The sequence below is a fragment of the Rhinolophus ferrumequinum genome, chromosome 3 (genome assembly GCF_004115265.2).
Source record: "Rhinolophus ferrumequinum isolate MPI-CBG mRhiFer1 chromosome 3, mRhiFer1_v1.p, whole genome shotgun sequence".
Classification (NCBI taxonomy): domain Eukaryota; kingdom Metazoa; phylum Chordata; class Mammalia; order Chiroptera; family Rhinolophidae; genus Rhinolophus; species Rhinolophus ferrumequinum.
In genome coordinates, this window is record NC_046286.1 from 32,743,510 (window position 1) to 32,769,477 (window position 25,968).

The 25,968-nt window shown below is 40.3% G+C and overlaps 1 protein-coding gene across 2 annotated transcripts in view; it reads right to left on the reverse strand.

The window, feature by feature from the left end:
* The window catches only part of B3GAT2 (beta-1,3-glucuronyltransferase 2), a 64,593-nt gene that overhangs the window by 22,081 nt on the left and 16,544 nt on the right, over positions 1-25,968 (reverse strand). For both annotated transcript variants that reach the window (XM_033099495.1, XM_033099484.1), the window contains exon 2: positions 10,558-10,702. In XM_033099495.1, coding sequence (XP_032955386.1) covers positions 10,558-10,702 — 145 coding nt within the window. The remainder of the gene's footprint in view (positions 1-10,557; positions 10,703-25,968) is intronic.

A 25,968-nucleotide genomic window follows, 5' to 3' on the forward strand; every position in this document is an offset into this window, starting at 1 on the left:
TTTTGGCTGTGCTCAATTTGGCTTTGATGATCATCTGATCCGGGCTGAGCTGAAGTTCATTACTGCATTGTCTACCAAAAAAGAGTCTGCCAACTCAATTAACCCAGGCAAAATTCTTTGTCAACAAATATCAAGAAGGCCTTGTACACCGGTTATTTCCAGAGAGCCCATGGAAACAGAGCGGCCGTCATGTGCCCAGGGTGATCCCTTCGTCCTCTGCAGTTGAATAGTCATCATTGACAACATTTTCTTTACGAGGTTTGCCTGGTGAGCTGGCAGTGGTGACAGAACCGCTAGGATAGGGCAAGTGCTCAGAGTGCTTTAAGGCGGAGGCTTTGGTACCCACGGGACCAGGAGTGGGCATGGAGTGGAGGGCTTCTGCCCCCATGGTGGGGGGTTGGGGAGCTTCAACAACTATCAAGAGGTACTACCACTGTGGCAAGTGCTATGGTACAGAGGTACTGGCGCTTATTCTTATGGGACGAAATAGCAAGTCCAGGCGCTGTCAATTGGGTGCCAGCAAGGACTTCCCTGAGAAAGAGACTTTCAGCTGAGAACAAAAGGATAAGCAGGACTGAACTATACAGAAAGAAGGGGCATTTGTGGGGTCCCAAGGTGAAGGTTAGGATGGGCAGGAGGAAGTGCAGGGGCGGATGCCCCCAAGGATGAGTGGAGGTGGAGGCTGTATGGGGAGGGGGTGAGCTGGGGGAAGGGCAGGCAGAGCTTTGCAGCCATGGTGAAGGGGAGTTCTTCACCGGAGGAGCACAGGAGCAAGGGACTGCCAAGGTCTGGCCCGCACTCCTGAACGGTCCCTCCTGCTTCTCAGGAGAGGGCTACTGGCAGTGGTGGGCGCAGGAAACCCGGGCAGCTGTTACTGCCCCTGCCCCCCCCCCCAGGCCTCTCCATGAGGACGGCATACCTACACTGAATCTGGAGCCTCGAAACTTGAGCCAAAGGATGCGATTTATTTTTTTCTAATGTGCAGATTCCTACGTTTGCACAGCTGGTATTTTGGTTAACAGAATGTTCTCATTACCCAAGATTACATTATTTTCTGCACATACCTCACAACTCAGATAATACCACAAATCACACCAATTAAAAAGAAACTACAATTAAGTTTCATATATCTGTCATCACCACACCATACAACAGTGTAAAAAAGTGCTAAACTTCTGTTGGTTTATGGGCAGGATCTGAAATGACTTGTTAAAATTCAATAAATCCGTTATGGCTACCGTGTAAGGATCCTGTCGCCTCCCACTCCCCCACCTCAGCCTCATTACCTCCCACCCGAAATGGAACCCACTCAATCATTTCACAGATGATGCAACTTCCTCTCCCTCTCTGCTCTACTGGAAACCTAACTTTCCTCCTATAATTTTGCTGACCTTTCAGTCCCCTTGAATGCAGGCCCTTTATTCTTCCACATATCCCTTGCTGCAGGGAACAGTCTACAAGGTCCTAACGGCTACCAGCCCTCCCTGTGCCACCATCTACGTGCTCTGGCTCTCACGCTCCCGCACTCGCCAAGCACCCTCCTCTTCCCCATCCGTGACATGAGGCACCCAACAGCTGAATTCATCATTTACCCACGCCTTCTCTCCACGGACTTTGTCGCAGGTCCACCCCAGCACTCTCTTTTTGGCCCTTGTCCTCTTCCCTGGCCCCTGTCCCTGCAGCTACTTTAAATGACAGCTCCCGGGGAAAGCAATCCAAAGCCACTACAGAGTCTCTGTGTTTGCTGATCCATTCCCAGGGTGTCCACACACTCATGTCCACAGGTCTCCAGGCAGAGGACTAAGAGTCGTCCTAGACTTCTCATCCCTTTCTGTAAGCCACACATGAGAAAGGTTTATCACTTCACGATCACATCTCATTTTTATCAGTCATGAAAAAGTCCACAGACAAAGCTGAAGGTGACCTTGAGACATCACTTAATGTACCCTTTGCTTTGGTGGATGAAAGAATTAGTAAAATGGGGATGTGGGAGACACTCTTTTTCCTGATAGGAAAGTCATCCTTTATTGAGCCTGTGGTATAATAAAAAAATGTGCCTGGTCTTTGGCAAGGAGCTTGTAAAACCCTTAGAATTTCCTGAGTGATGGAAATAACTTTGTTATGCTAATGAGGTAGCTCATGGTGGGCCCCTGGATAGCTTCAGGTTGGGAGTTGGTTACCAGAAAAACTAACCAACCACATGAGTTAGAGGGTAGGGACTGTGGGCCTTCCCAGCCTTCAGTCCTGTGGCCATTCACTTAATCAATCATGCCCGCATAATGAAGCTCCAATAAAAACTCTGAACATAGGAGTCCAGTTGTGAACACATGAATGTGCTGGAAGGGTGACACATCCTGATTCCACGAGAAAAGGGCACAGAGGCCCTGAGTTCTCTCCCAGACCTCACCCTGTGTGTCTTTTCATTTGGCTGGTCCTAATTTGTATCTTTTGCATTAGAAATGTAATAAGTATAGCACTATCCTGAGTTCTTTGAGTTCTTCCTGTAAGTTGTCAAACCTGAGAGGGTGTGAGAAACACCAAATTTAGGTTAGTTGGTCAGAAGCACAGGTGGCTTGGGGAACCCCAAAGTGTGGCTGGTGTCTGAAGTAAGGGTAGTTTTGTTGGGGACCGAGCCTTCTAACTTGGGGAGTCTATACTAACTCTGGCTGGTTAGTGCCAACGTTGAGCTGCAGTACACCCAGTTGGATTTTTACCAGAACAAAGTCCCTACACTGCGTGCCAGGTACTCAACTGGGAACTGTATATACTGTCATGAAAGGAGCACAGTGCCCTGCCTGCCATCTCCTAGAGTTAAGAATAAGGTACATGCAAACACTGAGAATTCAAAATAAACATCTCAGCCTTAAGTTCGGAGTGTGAACAAATCTATTCCTCCCAGCAAGGCTGATGATTACTTTAAGCTCATTTCATTCAAGCAATGGTTCTTATTGACACCAGAGTGAGTCTGTCAGTTCAAAGTAACTCCCTGACCTCAAAATAGAGCTAAAAACTTCGTGGACAGCCTTCTTTTTAGTCAACAAGAACTGGCTAGTGCCCAGATGCCCAAGGCGCAGGAATTGAATGAAGTCCGAGGTACAGACCAGTAGAAATAGTTCCGTGTCTCACTAGCTTAGCAGAGCAGAGTGGCCAGCGACCAACTGCAAAAGCCAACTGCATGGAGCTGCCAGAACAAAGGCTACTTCTGATGTTTTCTTCGCATCTGGTGGGTGGGTAGCAATTCTTTTTTCAGTAGCAATCATTAGAAAATTTTTTTAATATTCCCCAGGGCAAATAAATAATCTTTACTTTTGCCATTAACCTTGTGTATACAAGATAATTTCAGAACAATGTTTCATCTGAGAGCAGAATCAGCATCTGCAAAGTCCAATATGGCCAAATACAGACAGACACACAAACTCCACAAATGATGCAAAACATTACAGTCCTGAAGTCTGATACTCAAATAAGTGTCTTCACAGAAGAAGCCTTCCGAGGGGCTTTTACTGAATGTGCTCAACCCCCCTTCCCCACATGAAGCACGACATTTTGGCTCTTTAAGTTTCATGTTTCTTAATCAGCTTGTGAAAATCCAAGAGACCCAGGCTGCACTGCGGTCCCCTCACTCAACTATCACAGACCACCTTCAAAGCAGCACTCCTCAGACTGTCCGAGGTGCAGTAGGGAAAGTGGGTGTCCAGCTTCCTTCTCTCTTTCTAGAGACGGGTCGGGGATGTGTTTGTGCATCTAACTTGAAAATGAGGTGGGAAGTACCATTTGTGCATGAAGGTCCAAAAGGTCTTTTCCCTCTCCTCAAAGGGAACACATGAATCTTATCTGGAATCTAAACAAAGCTGGGAATTTCCAAATTTTAGAATGAGAACCTACTGCCTCAAAATCAGAAGCATTATCTTATCGACTAAATCATTCTCACTTAAAGGTTTCTAAAAAAAATAGCAATAATTTATTGAAAACTAATTTACAAGGCAAGTTCATTTATGAAGTAAAGAACATAATTTGGTGTGGCAAAAGTTGCTTTCTTAGAGACAGAGATTTATTCCTATTTTTAAACAAGGATAATTATTACAAAACAAGCAAACCATTCATCTTTATGATATATCTTATGCTTTGAAAACATATTGAAATGCTTAGAAAAATCCAAACATCAGTCTTGGATGAAAGTTTCCCAGAGAATTTGACAGGGAAAGAGCAGCAAATAACTTGTCACAGGACTGGCCTAATGTATAAAACCCATGTGCCTTTCTCAAATTTTAGATATATCTAATTTGGATCCAATTCCTTGGGGGAATCATTGCAAAATATTTAATGGGTTCCCAGGATATTTAATCATCTAATCAAGTTCACACAGCAAAATCCAGGAAGACATCCAAGGTGCCCTCACCTTGGAGTCATCTTACAGGGTGATGAGCAGATCCTCTGTGGAAGGAGACATGTCTGAGAAGCAAGGCTCTGGGAAAGATAAGGACCAAACGTTTGTCAGCTGGTTGCTTCAGCAGTCACAAAGAATCCAGGGACCTGGCCTTTTCTTTGAGCTTCCCAAGGTGGGAAACCAGGAAAACAAAGAATACATTAGAGAAGACCTCAGTGATCATTCACGCCACTGCTTTGTTCTGCACATGAGAAAACTAAGTACCAGAGAAACCACAGACTTTGCCTAATGATCTCCAAGTTTTCTGTGCAAGGTTCCATTTCCCATCATCAAGAAATGTGATTCTGAGAAAGGGATTTAGGATATCATAAAAATGGCAGCATGAGGTGAGCCTCTTGAAATATCCCCTGGAATTTACAACAAATTAAATAAGTATAACTCCACAAAGGACTCCCGGCGCAGCACAGGCAAGACTAACAAGCACACTACTGAAATCATCTAAAAGTGGGCAAATTGTGTGAGCGGGGGAGGAGGGAAGGGAGAACTGCGGGGACGGAGGGAAGGGAGAAGTGCGGAGACGGGGCCACGCGGGCGCAGGACGCAGACCCGGCTCAGTGCTCCGAGCTCGCTGCACCCCGGAACTACCGCAGCTGCGGGAGAGGGAAGGACTTGGACTGCTAGGGCTCCGCTTATGGCCCACAGGGCTGAGGGGACAGCATATAACAGCTGAATCCAATGCTCACGGCAGAGACCTCGGAGAAAACACTGAGGGAAGAAGGCTGAAAACGGTGGTTTAAGCCCTCACTGCCGAGCAGAGAACGGAAGCCTTAGGCACTGAGACTAGCCGCCCCCTCCCTGCCCTCCCAGAGCTCACCCCGCCCCACCTGCCCGGTGCTAGAAGAGGAACAGTAGCAGTGTCAGATCAAAAGACCAGAATATTTGCAGTTCTGAGAACTGTGGTCTGCAGACATGGACTCGCAGCCCAACTAATTCCGGCAAAGGGGAGGGAGCTGTGGAAGCAGGACCGGCTGTGGTGGTGGTCGCTGCCATTACTCTGGGCCACCGCTCACAACTCACCCCTCCCCTGATCCCACCTATCTGGGTGGATCCCTGCAGGAGTAAACAGAACTGCTGAAGCACATGGGCTCTGAATCTTGGGCAGGAAGAGCTTTGAAACCTCAGACGCTCTCCACATTCCCCCATGCAGGCAGCGCCCTATGACCCAGGCAAACTGTTAACAGAGGAGAAGCCCACCTTCCAGGGAATCCCCCCATTATGTGAGAAGCGGAATAGTGCAGAGAAAACATAACACTACAGTGTGAGAAAGAATAAAAGGCTGCAGTCAGAGAGAAAATAAAACAGTCTATCAATACCTACTGGAAAAACAAAAGAGAGACCTCTTTCTATCAACCTGTTGCAGAACCCACTCCTGTAGATGTCTAGGAAGAAAAATAATACATTATTAATTGCCATGAATAACCAAGGCAACAAGATAGCTCAGAAAGAAAATGAAAAGTCTCCAGAAAATGAACTTAAAAACATGGAAATATGTGACTTAAATGATAGAGAATTCAAGATTGCAGTTCTTAAAATACTCAACGAGATGCAAGAAAACACACAGTCATTTTAATGAACTCAGAAACACAATCAAAGAACAAAATGAACATTTTACCAAAGAGATTGAAATTTTTAAAAAGAACCAAATAGAATTTCTGGAGATTAAGAACTCAATAAAATAAATGAAGAATGAAATAGACAGCTTGGGTAGTGGAGATGACCAGATGGAGGAAAGAATCAGTGACATTGAAGATAGAAATCTGGAAATGACACAGATGGAAAAAGAAAGAGACTTGAGACTTAAAAGAAATGAAAGAACTCTACTACTTTCTGACTCCATCAGAGAGAGCAATATGAGAATAATGGACATACCAGAAGGAGAAGAAAGGGAGAAGGGAACAGAGAGTATATTCAAACAAATACTCGACGAGAACTTCCCAAACCTGTGGAAAAAACTGGATCCTCGAATCCAAGAAGCAAATAGAACACCTAATTACCTCAACCCCAACAGACCTTTTCCAAGGCACATTGTATTGAAACTGTCAAAAATCAACGACAAAGAAAGAATCCTCAAGGCAGCCAGGGAAAAGAAGACAGTACCCTACAACGGAAAGCCCATTAGAATATCATCAGATTTTTCAGCAGAAACTCTGCAAGCCAGGAGGGAGTGAAACCAAATATTAAAACTATTGAAAGAGAGAAATTATGAGCCAAGAATAATATATTCAGCAAAGATATCCTTTAGATGTGAAGGAGAAATAAAGACCTTTCCATACATAGAGAAGCTGAGGTAGTTTTGTAACACATGACTTGTACTGCAAGAAATAATGAAGGAGGCTATTCGACTAGCATCAATAGGGATAATTTCTGGCAACTAAAACATAAAAGGGGGGAGAGTAAAGTCCTGAACCGGAATATCGGAATGGAGAAAGTAAGCATGCTGAAGAAAATGGAATACTCTAAATGTCAAACTTTATTTTACATAAACTTAATGGTACCCACTCAAAAGAAAAAAAAAATCCAGAACTGAAATACATAACATAATAAAAGAAGAAACAGAGGGATAAATCATAGAATACCACCACACAGAAATAACAGACAACAACAAAAGGGCAAAGAAACAATGGAGACACAGTCTTACCAGAAAACTAAAGATAGAATGATAGGAAATCCTCACATATCAATAATCACCCTAAATGTAAATGGACTGAACTCACCAATAAAAAGTCACAGAGTAGTAGATTGGATCAAAAAACTAAACCCAACTATATGCTGCCTCCATGAGCCACATCTCAGCTACAAGGACAAACATAGACTCAAAGTGAAAGGGTGGAAATTGACACTCCAAGCAAATGGTATCCAGAGAAAATTAGGTGTAGCTATACTGATATCAGATGAAACAGACCTCAGGGTGAAAAAGGTAACAAGAGACAAAGATGGACATTTCATAATGATAAAGGGGACTATACAACAAGAAGACATAACACTCATCTATATTTATAAAAGAAGCAACTACTAACAGAAGTAAAGGGAGAAACTGGCCATATTACCCAAAGCAATATACAGATTTAATGCAATCCCCATCAAAATCCCAAAAGCATTCTTTAAAGAAATAGAACAAAAATCATCAGATTTGTATGGAACCACAAAAGAACCCGAATAGCCAAAGCAATCCTAAGAATAAAGAACAATGCTGGAGGTATCACACTCCCTGACTTTAGCTTGTACTATAGGGCAACAATAATCAAAACAGCATGGGGTTGGCAGAAAAACAGACACAGAGACCAATGGAATAGACTTGAGAACTCAGAAATAAACCCACATAAATATGGACAGATAATTTTTGACAAAGAAACAAAAAACATACAATGGAGAAAAGACAGCCTGTTCAACAAACAGTGTTGGCAGAATTGGAAAGCCATGTGCAAAAGAATGAAACTGGACTGCTATCTGTCACCATGTACCACAATTAATTCAAAATGGATCAAGGACTTAAGCATAAGACCTGAAACAATAAACTGCATAGAAGAAAACATAGATACTAAACTTGTGGACCTTGGGTTCAATGAGCATTTTATGAATTTGACTCCAAAGACAAAGGAAGTAAAAGCTAAAATAAATGAATGGGACTATATCAAACTTAAAAGCTTCTACACAGCAAAAGAAACCATCGACAAAATAAAGAGGCATCCAATTGAATGGGAGAAGATTTTTGCAAACAGTGTCTCCGATAAGGGGCTAATATCCAAAATATACAAGGAACTCATACAACTCAACAACAAAAAAGCAAACAACCCAATTGAAAAATGGGCAGAGGACCTGAAGAGATATTTCTCCAAAGAGGACATACAAATGGCAAGTAGACATATGAAAAAATGCTCAAAATCACTACTCATCAGAGAAATGCAAATAAAAACCACAATAAGCTATCACCTCACCCCAGTCAGAATGGCTATCATCAACAAGACAAATAGTAACAAGTGTTGGAGAGGCTGTGGAGAAAAAGGAACCCTCATACACTGTTGGTGGGAATGCAGACTGGTGCAGCCGTTATGGAAGGCAGTGTGGAGGTTCCTCAAAAAATTAAGAATAGAATTACCATATGACCCAGCAATCCCTCTTCTGGGTATCTAACCAAAAATCTGAAAACATTTATCCATAAAGACACGTGTGCTCCAATGTTCATTGTACTTTTGTTTACGGTGGCCAAGACATGGAAACAACCAAAATGTCCTTCGGTAGACGAATGGATAAAGAAGTTGTGGTATATATACACAATGGAATACTATTCGGCGGTACGAAAAGATGAAATAGGACCATTTGTGACAACATGGATGGATCTTGAGATTATAATACTAAGCGAAATAAGTCAGAAAAAGTAGAGAACAATAGTATTTCACTGATATGTGGCATATAAACCAAAAACAACAAAAGAACAAGACAAACAAATGAGAAACAAAAACTCATAGACACAATAGTCTAGTGGTTACCAGAGGGTAAGGGGGTTGGGGGGTGGGAAATGAGGGTAAGGGGGATCAAATATATGGTGATGGAAGGAGAACTGACTCTGGGTGGTGAACACACAATGGGATTTATAGAGCATGTAATACAGAATTTTATACCTGAAATCTATGTAACTTTACTAACAATTGTCACCCCAATAAACCTTAATTAAAAAAAAAAAGTGGAAAAAAAGACACATTATGGTCAGCCTTGTATTTTCAGAGCCACCCACTCAGACTTGATTGAGGAAAGGCCTCTTTTGAGAATCCTGAGCACCTTCCAAGGATAACTTACATACCTCTCTCTCTACCTTCAGGTAAATGCTTTGGTTGAGATGCCAGCTCAGCCCTGTGGCTGCAAGAACTAAAGGTCAAAGTGCAAGTCTGGGGTTAGAAGAGGGATGGAGAGGTCAGGAAGCAGAGAGGGGGCCCTGCGAGAGGGTGAGCAGGAAAGGGTGAGAGATCTAGACTGTCCTGGCGGTCAGCGATCATGACACAGAGTCCCACAAAACGGGCACTCAGAAAATGGTAAACACGGAATTAAAATATCCTACTTTATCTTCTCCACGACGGTGTGACAGACCCGCCACATGGCAAGGCCATTCACAAGAGCACCCCACCCCCCAATAGCTCTTATTCCCAGTATTCTTCATAATGTTGCTCCCTCAATTTATAAGTACGTATTGTCAGAATAAAAGTGATGAAGCCAGTTCAGAACACAGCCTTCTTCCCATCAGAGTTCTGAGCATAGAGCTGTTGATTGCAGTAGGAATTATGTACACAAAAGATGGGCCAAGCCCAGGCTGACAGACAGACAGAGCCGTGTTCAGAGCTGAAGATTGATGAGATCAATTTTGAAGCTTTTCTGCCTTCATCTTGTAGGTTACAGATGTCGGTGATTTTTTTTTTTTGCCTCTAAGCCTCATGTTTCAAGTGGCATCTTTCCACAGTTATCACAGGCATCATTTTATATAACCCACAGAAAATGAGTCACTTTATGATAAAATAGCATTTTAAAATTTGTGGTCTGCCACGGGTCTTATTTAATTCACTTGCTTGGTTAGAGAGTAAAAACTTTAAAAGACAGCTATACTCAAAGTTATTAAATGCTTGAAAAAAAACAGTAATCCAATTTTATATTTTAGCTATTAATAATGTATCAACAAGCACTAAATTTATCAATAAGCATTAAAATGATTAGCTTGTACATTTCATATCAGTATTAAATTTATCAATAAGCATGTGATATATTGCAATAAATTGGACCTCTAGAGAGAGGCACCAAAACATACAGTCAACAGAGACCTATGAGGCCAGGCCAAGGCCAGTTCTTACCACTGAACCTCCCAACACCCAAACCAGCACCTGGCACAGAAGCGTTTGTTGGATAAAGGGTAGCTGCATGGTGACCAAACGGAATTGAATCAACTTCCACTTGAATTAAGCAAAGAGCCTGTTCTGAAGGGTTAGTTAAATTGCTCATGTGTTGAATATGACACAATCCAGGGTTTTAACCAAAGTGTTTTAAAGCTTCCTTCCTCTGGTGCTCTGTTCGAAATGTGAGTAAGTAAGAACAATCGGGCAGGAGCAAATGTCACCCATCACACTCACCTGCCATGTCGATGGCAAAAGGCCTGTCTGCTCTCCAGCCAGTGTACCAACCGACGACTTTGCCATTTTCCACCAATGGACGTTCATAGCGTCGCCCACCAACCAGGCCCACGGGCCAGACAGAGACCTTGCGCGTGGTTCGCATCTATGAAAAGGGGAAAGAGATTTGAGTTAAGTTTCCTCTGGGAAAAGAACTTGAAGGAAGAAAGGAATGTGAGCCACATAGAAGAAATGGGGGAGGGAGATGAACCTCCAAAGGTTGAAGGTTTCCAGACAGAACGCTTCTGCAGACAGACTGCTACCCAATGACTGCCTGGCTGCTCAGCGCCACTGCTCTTAGTGCTGTTACACTAAGCCAGCCGCTCAAGGCTTAAGAAGACTACAGTGGGTGTCACTATCTGAACATCGTTGACTTGAAGCTGAGTTGCGACTATCAAATATGTTCTATTTGTTTCAAAGTTGAATCTTCTAAACAATACTACTTCAGAAATGAGAAGGTTTAGGTCCCCTTTAGGAAACTTTATGACTCAGCAGCAGCAAAAATTTCACTCAGAGGAGCCATAGGAGCTGGCTTTTTCTGCATCACTGTGACAGCACACTGAAATCTTGGCTGTGGACCCTGATGCAGAGGAGACAGCAGGCACCCTCCCGGGTGACAGAAAGAAAAATGTACCCTACATCCCTCTGCCTTTTGATGGCAAGTGGGCCAAACTAGAGAGGACGTTGCCCTACCCAGGCAGTTGCTGAAGCTGGTCCTCGTCCTGCAACATTGGTGAATTTAGCGGAGTCCTAGTTATAGAAAACCCTCAACTTAAAAGTTATTCACTGGGAAACGCACGTTCACAAGAAATCTTGATGACAATGGGCAGCATTTTGGGAGGAAAAGGACCACCTTCTTTCTGGATGTGTGCTGAGTAGGGCCAGAGCCCACCTGGCACCTTTGTGCAAACTAGAAAAAGATGCCCCTTTCTCAAGCAGACACACTCCATGCCGGGGCCCGTGGCTTATGGGCCCAGCCATCAATGTACTGACTGGATTTCAGTTCCATTCACCTTCTCAGCTGGGTGTGTCCTGGAGCAGGGCATTACCTGCACAGCAGCAGAGGGGGAACTGTGGCGAAGCGACTTATAACCTCAGCACCGATGCTTTACCTTTACTTGCTATAGAACTGGGCCATGATCAGTTAACCAATGGTTAAAATAATGATTATTAATCAAGGATTTTTTTTTTATGAAAGAAAGGAAAATTATATATTTGGGAAAGATTTTCAAATGCAATTGAAATAAAAAGTCGTATTATTAAAGATTAAAAATAAATTACAAGCTCCCATTTGCCAAAAATCTCAATTTTACTTATTTATTTACATCCCAGCTCATTCCAAAGAGAACTTCAGGGCAGGCAGCATTGCAGGTAATGAGGATATCTCGCTGTAGTGGTCTTCCTCAAATCTGAAACTACCGTTTTTACAGTCATCCCTTTTTCAATGAGTTAATCACTGTTGCCTTGTGCTAGCTCATACTAATGTACACGATGATTTTTAAAATGCTCTACTGAGTAATACCACTGACTGCAGTTAGGAAGTCCTGAGACTATTATCTTTAGAAAGGACTGCTTGCAAGGCTGACCCTTGGCTGGCATCTGAAAACCTGGCTTTTGAAAAACTCCCTGCACTGTTAATGTTGTTTTGCCAGCTTGGGGTACTAAACACTTGCTTTCCTTTGGGGAATCTGAAATACTGGTGGGCACGGTGGTGCCTATATGACCAGTCTCCAGTAAAAATCCTGACTCTTACATGGGTTTCCGTGGGCATAAACATTGTACACTCATGGTTACATTTTTGCTGCTGGAGGAAAGGTGTGCTCTGTGACCCCTCAGAGGAGGGACAAAACAATGGAAGCCTGCACATGGATTCCTCCAGACTCCTCTTCATGATGTCTTTTCCCCCTCACTGATCCAGCTATGTATCCTTACTGTGTCACTGTAATAAATCTTTGCCAGAAGTACAGCAGGTCCTCAAATAACGTCATTTTGTTCAACTTGATTCTGTCACAGCATAGAAGATATCCTGTAAAAACTTCACTCTTGTTTATATCAATTAGCCTACAGTAAAATTGGTTTCATTAATATTATTTTGCTTATAAAAGGCACAGAACCTATCAACAATGTTAAATAGGGACTTACTGTATAATTATTATATATAATGCTGTATAACTACATATAATGTATAACTATATATAATGTGTAACTATATAACTACATAACTATATATATATACACATATATATAACTATATATGTGTATATATATGCATATATGTACACACATACATATATATACTGTATATATATAATGCTGAGTGCTGTGAATCCTAGTAAATCACTTAACATGGGTGGACTTGGGGACCCCTGAAAGAAAAAACACTTTTTAAAGTGTAAAATTTGATACCTTTGGACATATGTATATAGCCACAAAACCATCATCACAAGGAAGATAATAAATATATCCATCACCCTCCAGGTTCTTTGTGTGCTCTTTTTAAAAATCCACCCCTCTCACCCCCTCTCCACATCCTCTACCCACTGATGGCCTTTCTATCACTATACATTAGTTTGCATTTCATAGAATTTTATATGAATGAAATCATACAGTGCATACTGCTTTTTTTAAAACGATTGTCTTCTTTACTCAGTATAGCTATATGGAGATTTATCCTTGTAATGTGTATCAATAGTTAATTCCTTTTTATTGCTGAACATCCTATTGTATGGATGTGTCACAGTTTTGGTTTTGGTTTTGGGTTTTTTTTTATTTGCCTGTTGATAAACATTTCAGTTGTTTCAAGCTTTTGGCTATTACAGATGAAGCTGCTATAATATTTGTGGACAAGCCTATGTGGAGTTTTTTTTTTGGATAAATACCTAAGAGTGGAATGGCTGGATAATAGGGTAGGTACACATTTAACTTTTAAAGAAACTGCCAAATTATTTTCCAAAGTTCTTGCACCATTTTACATTCCCACCAGCTGTGCCTGAGAGTTCCAGTTATTCCACATCCTCACCAACACTTGGTATGATCAGTGTTTAATCTTAGCCATTCTGATAGGTTATTAGTATCTCATTGTGGTTTTAAATCACATTTTCCTAATTGCTAATGATATTGAGTATCTTTTCATGTGCTTATTTGCCATCTGTATCGCTTGTTTGGTGAAATATTTGTTCAAATTTGCCTATTTTTAAAATTGTTTATTTCCTTATTATTGAATTTTAAGTGTTATTTCTATATTCTGACTTCAAATCCTTCCCCAAATACATGATTTATAAATATTTTCTCTCAGTGTGTGGCTCACCGTTTCATAATAATGTCTTTTGAAGAACAGAAGCTTTTAATGTTGATGAAGTCTAATTCTTTAATTTGTTCTTTCATGGATCATGCTTTTGGTATTATATCTATCTTTGTCGAACCTAAGTCACAGGGGTTTTCTCCCCCTTTCTAGAAGTATTATAGTTTTAGGTTTTACATTTAGATTATGATCTCTTTTAAGTTAATTTGTGTATATGGTATTATATGGTATGAGGGACTGACTGAAGCTTTTTTTTTTTTTTTGGCATATGGCTATCCAATTATTCCAACTGTATCTAATTATCTGAACTGCTTTTACACCTTTGTCAAAAATCAGTTGTCATATACATGTGAATTTATTTCTGGACATTCTCCTCTGATTTACTGGTCTATTTGGTGATCTTGCTGCTAATATCACAGTGTTTTGACTTACTATAATTTATAATAACTCTTGAAATCAGGTAGTGTTAGTCCTCCAACTTTGTTCTTTATCAAAGTTGTTTTGACTTGTTCTAACTCCTTTTCATTTCCATATGAGTTTCAGAGTCAGTCTGTCCATTTAAGCATATCAATAAGGTTAAAACTGATATCTTAACAATATTGGGTCTTCTAACCCACGACCATGATATAGCTCTCCATTTATTTAGATCTCTTTAATTTCTCTCAGTTATACCTTAGTGATTTAATTCTTGAATCAATAATAATATTTAATGCTTTTATGTCCTAGGTATTCTCCATAGATGGAAAAACCCCAGAAAATTTACTAACATTTTCACAAAGATACAGCCCTCTCCCCATCTCACTGTTTCCTCCCACACTGTAGAAAATAAAAATATCTCAATTTTTTTTGTCTTATATCTCAAACAGGCCCAAACATACTGAGACTGAGAAACCAAGTTAAATCTAATACATATGTCTTTCTTAAATTAACAGAATGGCCTTATAACTATAAGGAACTAACAAGAGTACTGTGTTCTTTTTTGCTATTTCCTTAATGCGTATAATTTTTCAGCTCTAAATCTTGCCTTTGCCCAGAGTACTAAATTTTCAAATCTATGAAAAACTGGTAAGCAGGCCCTATCTCAGACTTGTATGTCCTCTTGAGAAGGATAGGTTGTGCCCTGCATACAGTAGGTGCCGAAATAGTCTTGATAAGTGTGTAAGCAGCAGGTAGTAATTGAAATGTGGGCCACACGTAACAACCAATCCCTATGTGCCTTTGCTGTGCAAGGGACAAACTCACAATCAAAGAAGAGGGCAGACAATAAAACAATAGAAGGCAAAAATGTGTTTAAAGTATGAAAAGAGAACTTACCATTAAAGGAATAATAAAACCGTAACTGTAGGACGACTATTAAGGACACAATTAAATGTGGCCAAGCATGTTTTGTGGCAGGTTTTTCCTTTAAGCCAGGCCATGACAGATAAGTGGGATTTTGCCCACAGACTACAGAACGACCTAGGGTTCTAGGTAACAGGATGAATCAAAGATGCAAAACTTCATAGTTCTGTGCCAATTTCATGCTTCAAAACATAGGTTTTGCTTAGCATACCCCAAATTTCTTGAGAGGATCTCAGAGCTAACATTCGTTCATGCTTTATTGTTTTCAGAGGGTGAGGTGTTACAGGTGAAGCAATGACTATCTGAATGCGGGAGATGTGGGGGCTTCTGGTCCCAGTATGCCGAACACATTGGTTTAATTGTCATTTAAATAGTTTAAAACTTTTTGGAAAGAGCCAGATGCCCTTACCATGCATACGCTGCTATGAGATTGAGTACAGAATGCTTCATCACTGAGTCAGACACACAGCGTCTCGGAACAGGACCACTGGACTATATAGAGTGCGCCAGACATTTCAAAGGAAAATAGCACAGCTATTTACAGAACTTCTTCATTTCACCCCTGGGATCTATCCTTTGTTGTGTGTCCTTTTCACTAAATCTACGCGCTTTAAGGATTCCTTGGCAGCCATATTCTTTTCTGAGAGGGGCGAAAATGTAACAATGACTGTTACTATTAAAAGGAAAGCCCTTTCATACAACTAAAATATCCTCAGTATTTAAAAGCTTTGTTACTTTCTTAACACGAAAGAGCAGTTACATAACAGGCACAACTTCAGATGCCTGATGTGAACTCCAACCTAACACACACCAAGGAATAAAGCCCTGGATATTAAGATAGAGAAGAAGCAATTCACATATTTATAAGAGTTACAATATTACAAACCGGTTGGTCCCCAAAGGCGTTCTCTTCCTATTTATCCAATGCCAGAGTCATACTCCGGCCAGAACCCCCAATTTAAATAAACAAGACTTGCACGTCAATGTTAAGCAGTCAAACTGAGTTCAGGCACAGTAATTTCCATAAACCCAATGGCTACAAAGGACACAAAATACACATTTGGTACATTTCCACACTCCTCCAGGCTAAGTGCCATTTAAACGATCCCAGGGCCAATGGTGCTTATCTCCATCTTCTCCAGGAAAGGAGAGAGGCAGGTAATCCCTGTGCATGCCAGTGCCTGGTGACCCTAACCAACAACCAGCTCTGTTTCTTTAGCCAACTTTTTTATCCCCCTGTAGCTTTAAGCTGCATCCTTTGGGTCCCGCCTTGGGAAATGGCTCTGGCAGCCAGCTCCAGGGACTGGAACACTCAGAAGATCACACATGTGCTCATAAAGCTACTAGCATAAAACCCAAAAAAGTTCAACAAATGCCTTTAGCTTCTTTTAAAACATACCACTAGGTGAAATCTTGTTTTATTTTTTCCAAAGGGAAATGAATCAAGTTCTTGATTTTCTGAAATTTAAAATGCCGTCGGCAACCTCAAGGAGTAGAATTACCATAAAGAACGCTACACTCTGTATCCTGCCTTTCAAACTATTAATTTCAGAGGAAAAAAGAAACCCACCCCAATCAAACAGGTATCCACTGAAAACACACAAGGAAAGAGCAGTGCAAAACATGAATGAATACGGAAAGTGATGACATAGAGCTGTCCACACTGGATTTTATATATATATGTGTGTGTATATATATATATATATATATATACACACACACACACACACCCAAATATATTACATATATATATATGTGTGTACATATATATGTGTATATATATATATATATATTTCTCTTATTCTATTATTTCTACTTCTATTTCTATTTCTAGATATGTGTATATACATGGGTTAGTATACACACATATTCCTTACTCTGTCCAGCTGAGGGCCTAGAACCAATGACATTCTAGTAGCAAAAGCCCGCTTAGCACCCAGATCTTGGTTTCTAATACCATGCAGTAATAAAAGGACCAGATACTGGAAGTGGCTAATTCTAGGACTGCAGGAGAAATAAACAAGATGATCCTGGGGTATCTATAGAGCTAAACAGTAAGGAAGTACACATGTACACACACACACACACACACACACACACACACACACACTAAAGCCTGCACACTGATGGGGACATGTAAAAGGTCCACAGGAGTCGACTGAAAGAGCCCCAAATGGCCAATGCTGGAACAATTTGAGCAACAAAATAAAGTAGTATTAGATTACAACCGAAAGTATAAAATAAGTACTAAATATAATACCACCTAAAGTATATGAATTGAATAAAGTATTTGGTATACAGTATTGAATAAATAAATGAGAAATAGACAAACTGTCCGTGCAGAAGAATTCCCAATAATTTATGTAGATAACCCTCCCCCACCCAAAATGTGGAGCTTAACTCCCCACTCCTTAGCTAAGGTAATTTTCTTCCGAAGAGAACAGTATACAAGGGGGCAGAGGGTGTACCTTTCCAGCAAAGAAGCCTGACAAGCCCTACCTCAGCTAGATGATCAAGGTTAAGATGATAAATCATGTTGATAGTATGTACCCTTGACATGATGAGCTGAGAATGGCACGTTACCACTGTGGTCTTTTGTAATACCATTCTCTAATAGAAGGAACCCGGGCCTGTTGGAGAAATGGCTGATTCTAAGTCTGGGATGTGAAATATACAAGATGAGCCTAAAGCATCTTGTAGTGCCAGAAAATAAGGAACTACTTGGAAAACAAAAACAAAAACCCAACAAACTCACATTGATGAGGATATATCAAAAGAAATAGCCAACCGAAAGGACTCCCAATGGCCAGAGTTGGAAAAATTTGAGCTATAAAATAACGTTGATAGTATGGACCTTTGACATGATGTTATTAAAATGGCACTTTACCCTGTAATCTTCACAAAAACCCTCACCACATTCTCATCGTGAGAATAAATCTCAGAGAAATTTCAATAGAGAAGCATGCTACAATATACCTGACCAGTTACTCCCTCAAAACTGTTAAGGTCATCAAAACAAGGAAAATCTGAGAAACTGTTACAAACAAGAGGAATCTATGGAGACATGACAATTAAATGTAATGTAGTACCCAGAATAGGACTCTAGAACAGAGAAATAACACTACAAAAAATCTAAGGACATCTAACCTAAAGACCTTATTTAATATTGACTCACTGATAAAAACATATGTACCCTAGTAATGTATGGTTATGGGGGTATGTGGGAACTTTCTAGTATTGTTCAGTTTTTCTCTAAATACAAAACTGTTGTAAAAATAAAGTCTATTATTTAAAAAAAAGAAATCCCTTTGAAAGTGCCTAAAGCGATCATCCTTCTCTATCTACCTCTGTCAGGTACGATGCAGACTTATTCTCTAGCCTGGGTCAATTTTTCACTCGCATTCTATGCACTTTCTAAGATCAAAGCTCAAAGCTGAAGCATTTGGCCACATGTGACCCCACGGGGAGTTTGATTTGGCCCTCACAGAGTTTTTGTGTTTTAAATTGAGATGTGTTAAAATCCAAAGATTTCTGGTCTCTCTGAAAATCTGGCAGACAGTGTTAGCATCCCATGATGGCAACAATGGCAACTGAGAGGGCCATGTCTCTCTCAGCAGTACCAGCCATGTCCCCCTACCGTTCCTCTTCACAGCCCCAAAGCTGAGCCCACATGTCAATCACTAGTTTGTCCTGTCATGGGAAATAATCCTTCCTTCCAAGCGGGAAAGTGAAAAACAGACCAAACGGGCCATGTCTTTCAAGAAAACAGGGAGGCAACACTGTTGTCTGTATGGAAATTGGGAATGTTCCTGTATATTTAATATGCAAAGTACATGTATAAAAGACACCATTAGAAATAAGAACCATGAGAAATATATGAGAAAGGGACATAATTAAAAATCCTTAATAAATGAAAAAGAATCAGGGTGAAGTTTTAGTCCTTTCAGTTTTAATACAAATAAGGTAATACTGCTTACAAATGGCCAGCTTCTCTTAATTATATACTCGCTCGAAGGTATATGACTTTTTGAATCCTGGTATGTACTGGCTGAGAGGAGCTAGCGTGGGCTTTGTTCATGATGAAGCTACAGTGATCAAGACAATGTGGTATTAGTATAAAGATAAGACATGTAGATAAATGGAAGAGATTAGAGAGTTCAGAAATACTTCTTCCCAAAAATGGGTTGTTCATTTTTTTTTCTTTTTACTAAGGTGCTACGGCAATTCAAAGGGGGAAAAGATAGTCTTTTTACTACTATATAGGCAGCGCTGGAGCAAATGTACATCTATGTTTAAAAAAAAAGAAAGCAAGAAAAGGAGAGAAAGAGAAGAAAAAGAACTTCGATCCGTATATCTCACAATATTCATAAAAATTAACTCAAATGGAATCATGGACCTAAACACAGAAGCTAAAGTTATAAAACTTGTAGAATATAGGAGAAGACATCATAAAGAAGACTGCATGAGGTGAGCCTCTGGAAATCTCCCCTGGAATTTACAACAAATTGAACAACTCCACAAAGGACTCACTACTCAACAGACAGGCAAGACTAAGAGGTGCACTACTGAGATCATCTAAAGGTGGGCAGATAACGAAAGAGGGGGAGGAGGGAAGGGAGAAGTGAGACGGGGCCGCGTGGGTGCAGTACACAGACCTACCTTGGTGCCCTGCATCCTGGAACTACCACAGCTGCGGGAGAGGGAAGAACTCGGACTGCTAGGGCTCTGCTTACAGCCCACAGGGCTGAGGGGGCAGCATATAACATGGCTGAACCCAACGCTCACGGCAGAGATCTCGGAGCAAAGACTGAGGGAAGAAGGCTGAAAACGGTGCTTTAAGCCCTCACTGCCAAGCAGAGAATGGAAGCCTTAGGCACTGAGACTAGCCGCCGCCTCCCTACCCTCCCAGAGCTCGTCCCACTCCCACCTGCCCGGTACTAGAAGTAGAACAGTAGCAGTGTCAGATCAAAAGAACAGAATATTTGCAGTTCTGAGGACTGTGGTCTGCAGACATGAACTCGCAGCCCAAGTAGTTCTGGCAAAGGGGAAGGAGCCAGGGAAGCAGAACTGGCCGTGGTGGTGGTGGTGATGGTGGTCTCCACCATTGCTCTGGGCCACCTCTCATAACCCACCCTGCTGCTATTCCCACCTATCTGGACAGATCCCTGCAGGAGTAAACAGAGCTTCTGAAACACAAGGGCTCTAAATCTGGGGCAGGAAGAGCTTTGGAACCTCAGAAGCTCTTCACATCCACCCATGGAGGCAGCACCCTATGACCTAGGCGAACTGTTCACAGAGCACAAGCCCACCTTCCAGGGAATCCCCCCATTGGGTAAGAAGCTGGAATAGTGCAGAGAAAATATAACACTACAGTGTGAGAGAGAATAAAAGGCTGTAGTCGGAGAGAAAATAAAACATTCTACCAACATCTACTGGAAAACAAAAGACCTATATCAGCCTGTTACAGAACCCACTCCTGTAGATGTCTAGGAAGTAAACCACTAATTGCCATGAATAACCAAGGCAACAAGACAGCTCAGAAAGAAAATGAAAAGTCTCCTGAAAATGAACTTAAAGATATGGAAATATATGACTTAAATGATAGAGAATTCAAGATTGAAGTTCTTAAAATACTCAACGAGATGCAAGAAAACACAGACAGGCAGTTTAATGAACTCAGAAACACAATCAAAGAACAAAATGAACATTTTACCAAAGAGATTGAAATTTTAAAAAAGAATCAAATAGAATTTCTGGAGATTAAGAACTCAATAAAATAAATGAAGAATGAAATAGACAGCTTGGGTAGTGGAGATGACCAGATGGAGGAAAGAATCAGTGACATTGAGGATAGCAATCTGGAAATGACACAGATGGAAAAAGAAAGAAACTTGAGACTTAAAAGAACTCTACTACTTTCTGACTCCATCAGAGAGAGCAATGTAAGAATAATGGGAATACCAGAAGGAGAAGAAAGGGAGAAGGGAACAGAGAGTATTCAAACAAATAGTCAATGAGAACTTCACAAACCTGTGGAAAAAACTGGATCCTCGAATCCAAGAAGCAATAGAACACCTAATTACCTCAACCCAAGGCCTTCTCCAAGGCACATTGTATTGAAGCTGTCAAAAATTAACTACAAAGAAAGAATCCTCAAGGCAGCCAGGGAAAAGAAGACGGTAACCTACAACAGAAAGCCCATTAGAATATCATCAGATTTTTCAGCAGAAACTTTACAAGCCAGGAGGGAGTAGAACCAAATATTAAAACTATTGAAAGAGAGAAATTATGAGCTAATAATATATCCAGCAAAGATACTAGATCAAACTTTATTTTACATAAACTTAATGGTAACCACTCAAAATAAATCCAGAACTGAAATACATAATAAGAAACAGAGGAAAAAAATCATAGAATACAGAAATAATAGACAAAACAAAAGGACAAAGAAACAATGGAGACACAGTCTTACCAGAAAACTAAAGATAGAATGATAGGAAATCCTCACATATCAATAATCCCCTAAATATAAATGGACAGAACTTACTAATAAAAAGGCACAGAGTATCAGATTGGATCAAAAAACTAAACCCAGGGGCCAACCCGGTGGCTCAGGCGGTTAGAGCTCCACGTTCCTAACTCCACAGGCTGCCGGTTCGATTCCCACATGGGCCAGTGGGCTCTCAACCACAAGGTTGCCAGTTCAATTCCTCGAGTCCCACAAGGGATGGTGGGCTCTGCCCCCTGCAACTACGATTGAACACGGCACCTTGAGCTGAACTGTTGCTGAGCTCCTGGATGGCTTAGTTGATTGGAGCGTGTCCTCTCAACCACAAGGCTGCCGGTTCGACTCCCACAAGGGATGGTGGGCTGTGCCCCCTGCAACTAGCAACGGCAACTGGACCTGGAGCTGGGCTGCGCCCTCCATAACTAAGACTGAAAGGACAACAACTTGAAGCTGAACGGCACCCTCCACAACTAAGATTGAAAGGACAACAACTTGACTTGGAAAAAAGTCGTGGAAGTACACAGTGTTCCCCAATCAAGTCCTGTTCCCCTTCCCCAATAAAAAAATCTTAACAACAACAACAAAAAAAAACTAAACCAAACCATATGCTGCATCCAAGAGACACATCTCAGCTACAAGGACAAACATAGACTCCAAGTGAAAGGGTGGAAATTGACACTCCAAGCAAATGGTATCCAGAGAAAATCAGGTGTATCCATACTGATATCAGATGAAACAGACTTCAGGGTAAAAAAGGTAACAAGTGACAAAGATGGACATTTAATAATGATAAAGAGGACTGACTATACAGCAAGAAGACCTAACAGTCATCAATATTTATGCCCCCAATCAGGGAGCACCGAAAAATACCAAGCAACTATTAACAGAACTAAAGGGAGAAATTGACCAAAACACAATTATACTAGGGGACCTAAATACATCATTGACAGCTATGGATAGATCATCCAAACAGAAAAAAATAAAGAAATAGCAGCCCTAAATGACACATTAGATGAAATGGACATAATTAACATTTATAGAGCACTTCATCCTAAAACATCAGACTATAGATTATTTTCTAGTGTACATGGAACATTCTCAAGGATAGACCATATTTTGGGAAACAAAACTAGCCTCAGCAAATTTAAGAAGATTGAAATTATACCAAGCATATTCTCTTATCACAAGGCTTTGAAATTGGATATCAACTGCAAAAAGAAAGCAGGAAAAACCACACATATGTGGCGATTAAACAACATACTTTTAATGAACAACCAGGTCAAAGAGAAATAAGAGGAGAGATCAAAAGATACATAGAAACAAATGAGAATGAAACTACATACTACCAAAATTGTTGGGATGCAGCAACATAGTTTTAACAGTGAAATTTATGTCATTACAGGCCTCTCAAGAAACAAGAAAAATCCCAAATAAATAACCTCATGTTACACCTTAAAGAACTAGAAAAAGGAGAACAAATGAAACCCAAAGTCAGAAGAAGAAAGGAAATAATAAAAATCAGAGCGGAACTAAACAAAATAGAGAACAAAATGACAATTGAAAAAAATTAATGTGACAAAGAGCTGGTTCTTTGAAAAGATGAATAAAATTGACAAACCCTTGGCTAGACTAAGATAAAAAGAGAAAAGACACTAATAAACAAAATCAGAAATGAAAGAGGGGAAGTTATCACGGATGCCACAGAAATACAAAGGATCATCCAAGAATACTATGAAGAACAATATGCTAACAAATTCAATAACCTAGAAATGGACAAGTTCTTAGAAACATATAGCCTTCCTAAGTTGAATTGTGAAGAACTGGAAAATCTAAATAGACTGATCACCAGTAAGGAAATTGAATCAGTTATCCAAAACCTTGCCAAAGCAAGTCTGGGACCAGATGGCTTCACCAGTGAGTTCTACCAAAACTTCAAAGAGGATCTAATACCTGTTCTACTCAAACTCTTCCAAAAAATTGAAGAAGAGACAATACTCCCTAACTCATTTTATGAGGCCAACATTACCGATACCAAAACCTGGTAGGGATAACACAAAAAATGAAAACTACAGACCAATATCTCTGATGAATACAGATGCAAAAGTCCTAAACAAAATTCTAGCAAATCGAATGCAACAATGCATTAAAAAGATTATACATCCCAACCAAGTGGGGTTCATCCCAGGGGCACAAGGATGGTTCAACATGTAAATCCATCAATGTGATATCACATAAACAAAATAAAGAACACAAATCATATGATGATTTCAATTGATGCAGAAAAAGCGTTTGACAAGATACAACATCCATTTTTGATTAAAACACTCAATAAAATAGGTATAGAAGGAAAATGCCTTAACATAATAAAGACCATATAAGACAAACCCTCAGCTAATATCATAATTAACAGTGAAAATCTGAAGCCCTTTGCTCTATGTTCAGGAACACGACAGGGTTGTCCCCTATCACCTCTGCTTTTCAACATAGTATTGGAACTCCTCGCCAGAGCATTCAGGCAAGACAAAGAAATAAACGGCATCCAAATTGGCAATGAAGAAGTTAAATTGTCACTCTTTGCAGATGACATGATGCTATATATAGAAACCCTAAAGACTCCACCAGAAAGCTATTAGAAATAATAAATGAATACAGTAAAGTTGCTGGCTACAAAAATCAATGTACAAAAGTCCACTGGATTCCTATATATTAACAATGAAATTTCAGAAAAGGAAATTAAAAAAACCATTCCTTTTGCAATTGCAGCAAAAATAATAAAATACCTAGGAATAAACTTAACCAAGGATGTGAAAGACCTATAAGCTGAAAACTATAAGACATTTCTAAAAGAAATTCAAGAAGACACAAAGAAATGGAAAGATATTCCATGCTCATGGATTGGAAGAATCAACATAGTTAAAATGGCCGTATTACCCAAAGCAATATACAGATTTAATGCAAACCCCATGAAACTGCCAAAAGCATTCTTTAAAGAAATAGAACCAAAAAATCATCAGATTTGTATGGAATCATAAAGATCCCAAATAGCCAAAGCAATCCTAACAAAAAAGAATAAGGCTGGAGGTATCACACTCCCTGACTTTAGCTTGTACCACAGGGCAACAATAATCAAAACAGCATGGTATTGGCAGAAAAACAGACACATAGACCAATGGAATAGAATTGAGAACCCAGAAATAAACCCCCATAAATATGGACAGATAATTTTTGACAAAGAAGTCAAAAACATACAATGGAGAAAAGACAGCCTCTTCAATAAATGGTGCTGGCAGAATTGGAAAGCCACATAAAAAAGAATGAGACTGGACTACTATCTGTTACCATGTACCAAAATTAATTCAAAATGGATCAAGGACTTAAGCATAAGACCTGAAACAATACATTACATAGAAGAAAACATAGGTACTACACTTATGGACCTTGGGTTCAAAGAGCATTTTATGAATTTGACTCCAAAGGCAAGGGAAGTAAAAGCTAAAATAAATGAATGGGACTATATCAAACTTAAAAGCTTCTGCACAGCAAAAGAAACCATCAACAAAATAAAGAGGCAACCAACTGAATGGGAGAAGATTTTTGCAAACAGTGCCTCTGATAAGGGGCTAATATCCAAAATATACAAGGAACTCATACAACTCAACAACAAAAGAAACAAACAACCCAATAGAAAAATGGGCAGAGGACCGAAGAGACATTTCTCCAAAGAGGACATACAAATGGCAAATAGACATAGAAAAAAATGCTCAACATCACTATCCATCAGAGAAATGCAAATAAAAACCACATGAGATATCACCTCACCCCAGTCAGAATGGCTATCATCAACAAGACAAATAGTAACAAGTGTTGGAGAGGCTGTGGAGAAAAAGGAACCCTCATACACTGTTGGTGGGAACGCAGATGGGTGTAGCCGCTATGGAAGGCAGTGCGGAGGTTCCTCAAAAAATTACGAATAGAATTACCATATGACCCAGCAATCCCTCTCCTGGGTATCTACCAAAAAAATCTGAAAACATTATCCATAAAGACAAGTGTGCTCCAGTGTTCATTGCAGCTTTATTTACAGTGGCCAAAACATGGAAACAACCAAAATGTCCTTCGATAGATGAATGGATAAAGAAGTTGTGGTATATATACACAATGGAATACTATTCGGTGGTAAGAAAAGATGAAATAGGACCATTTGTAACAACATGGATGGATC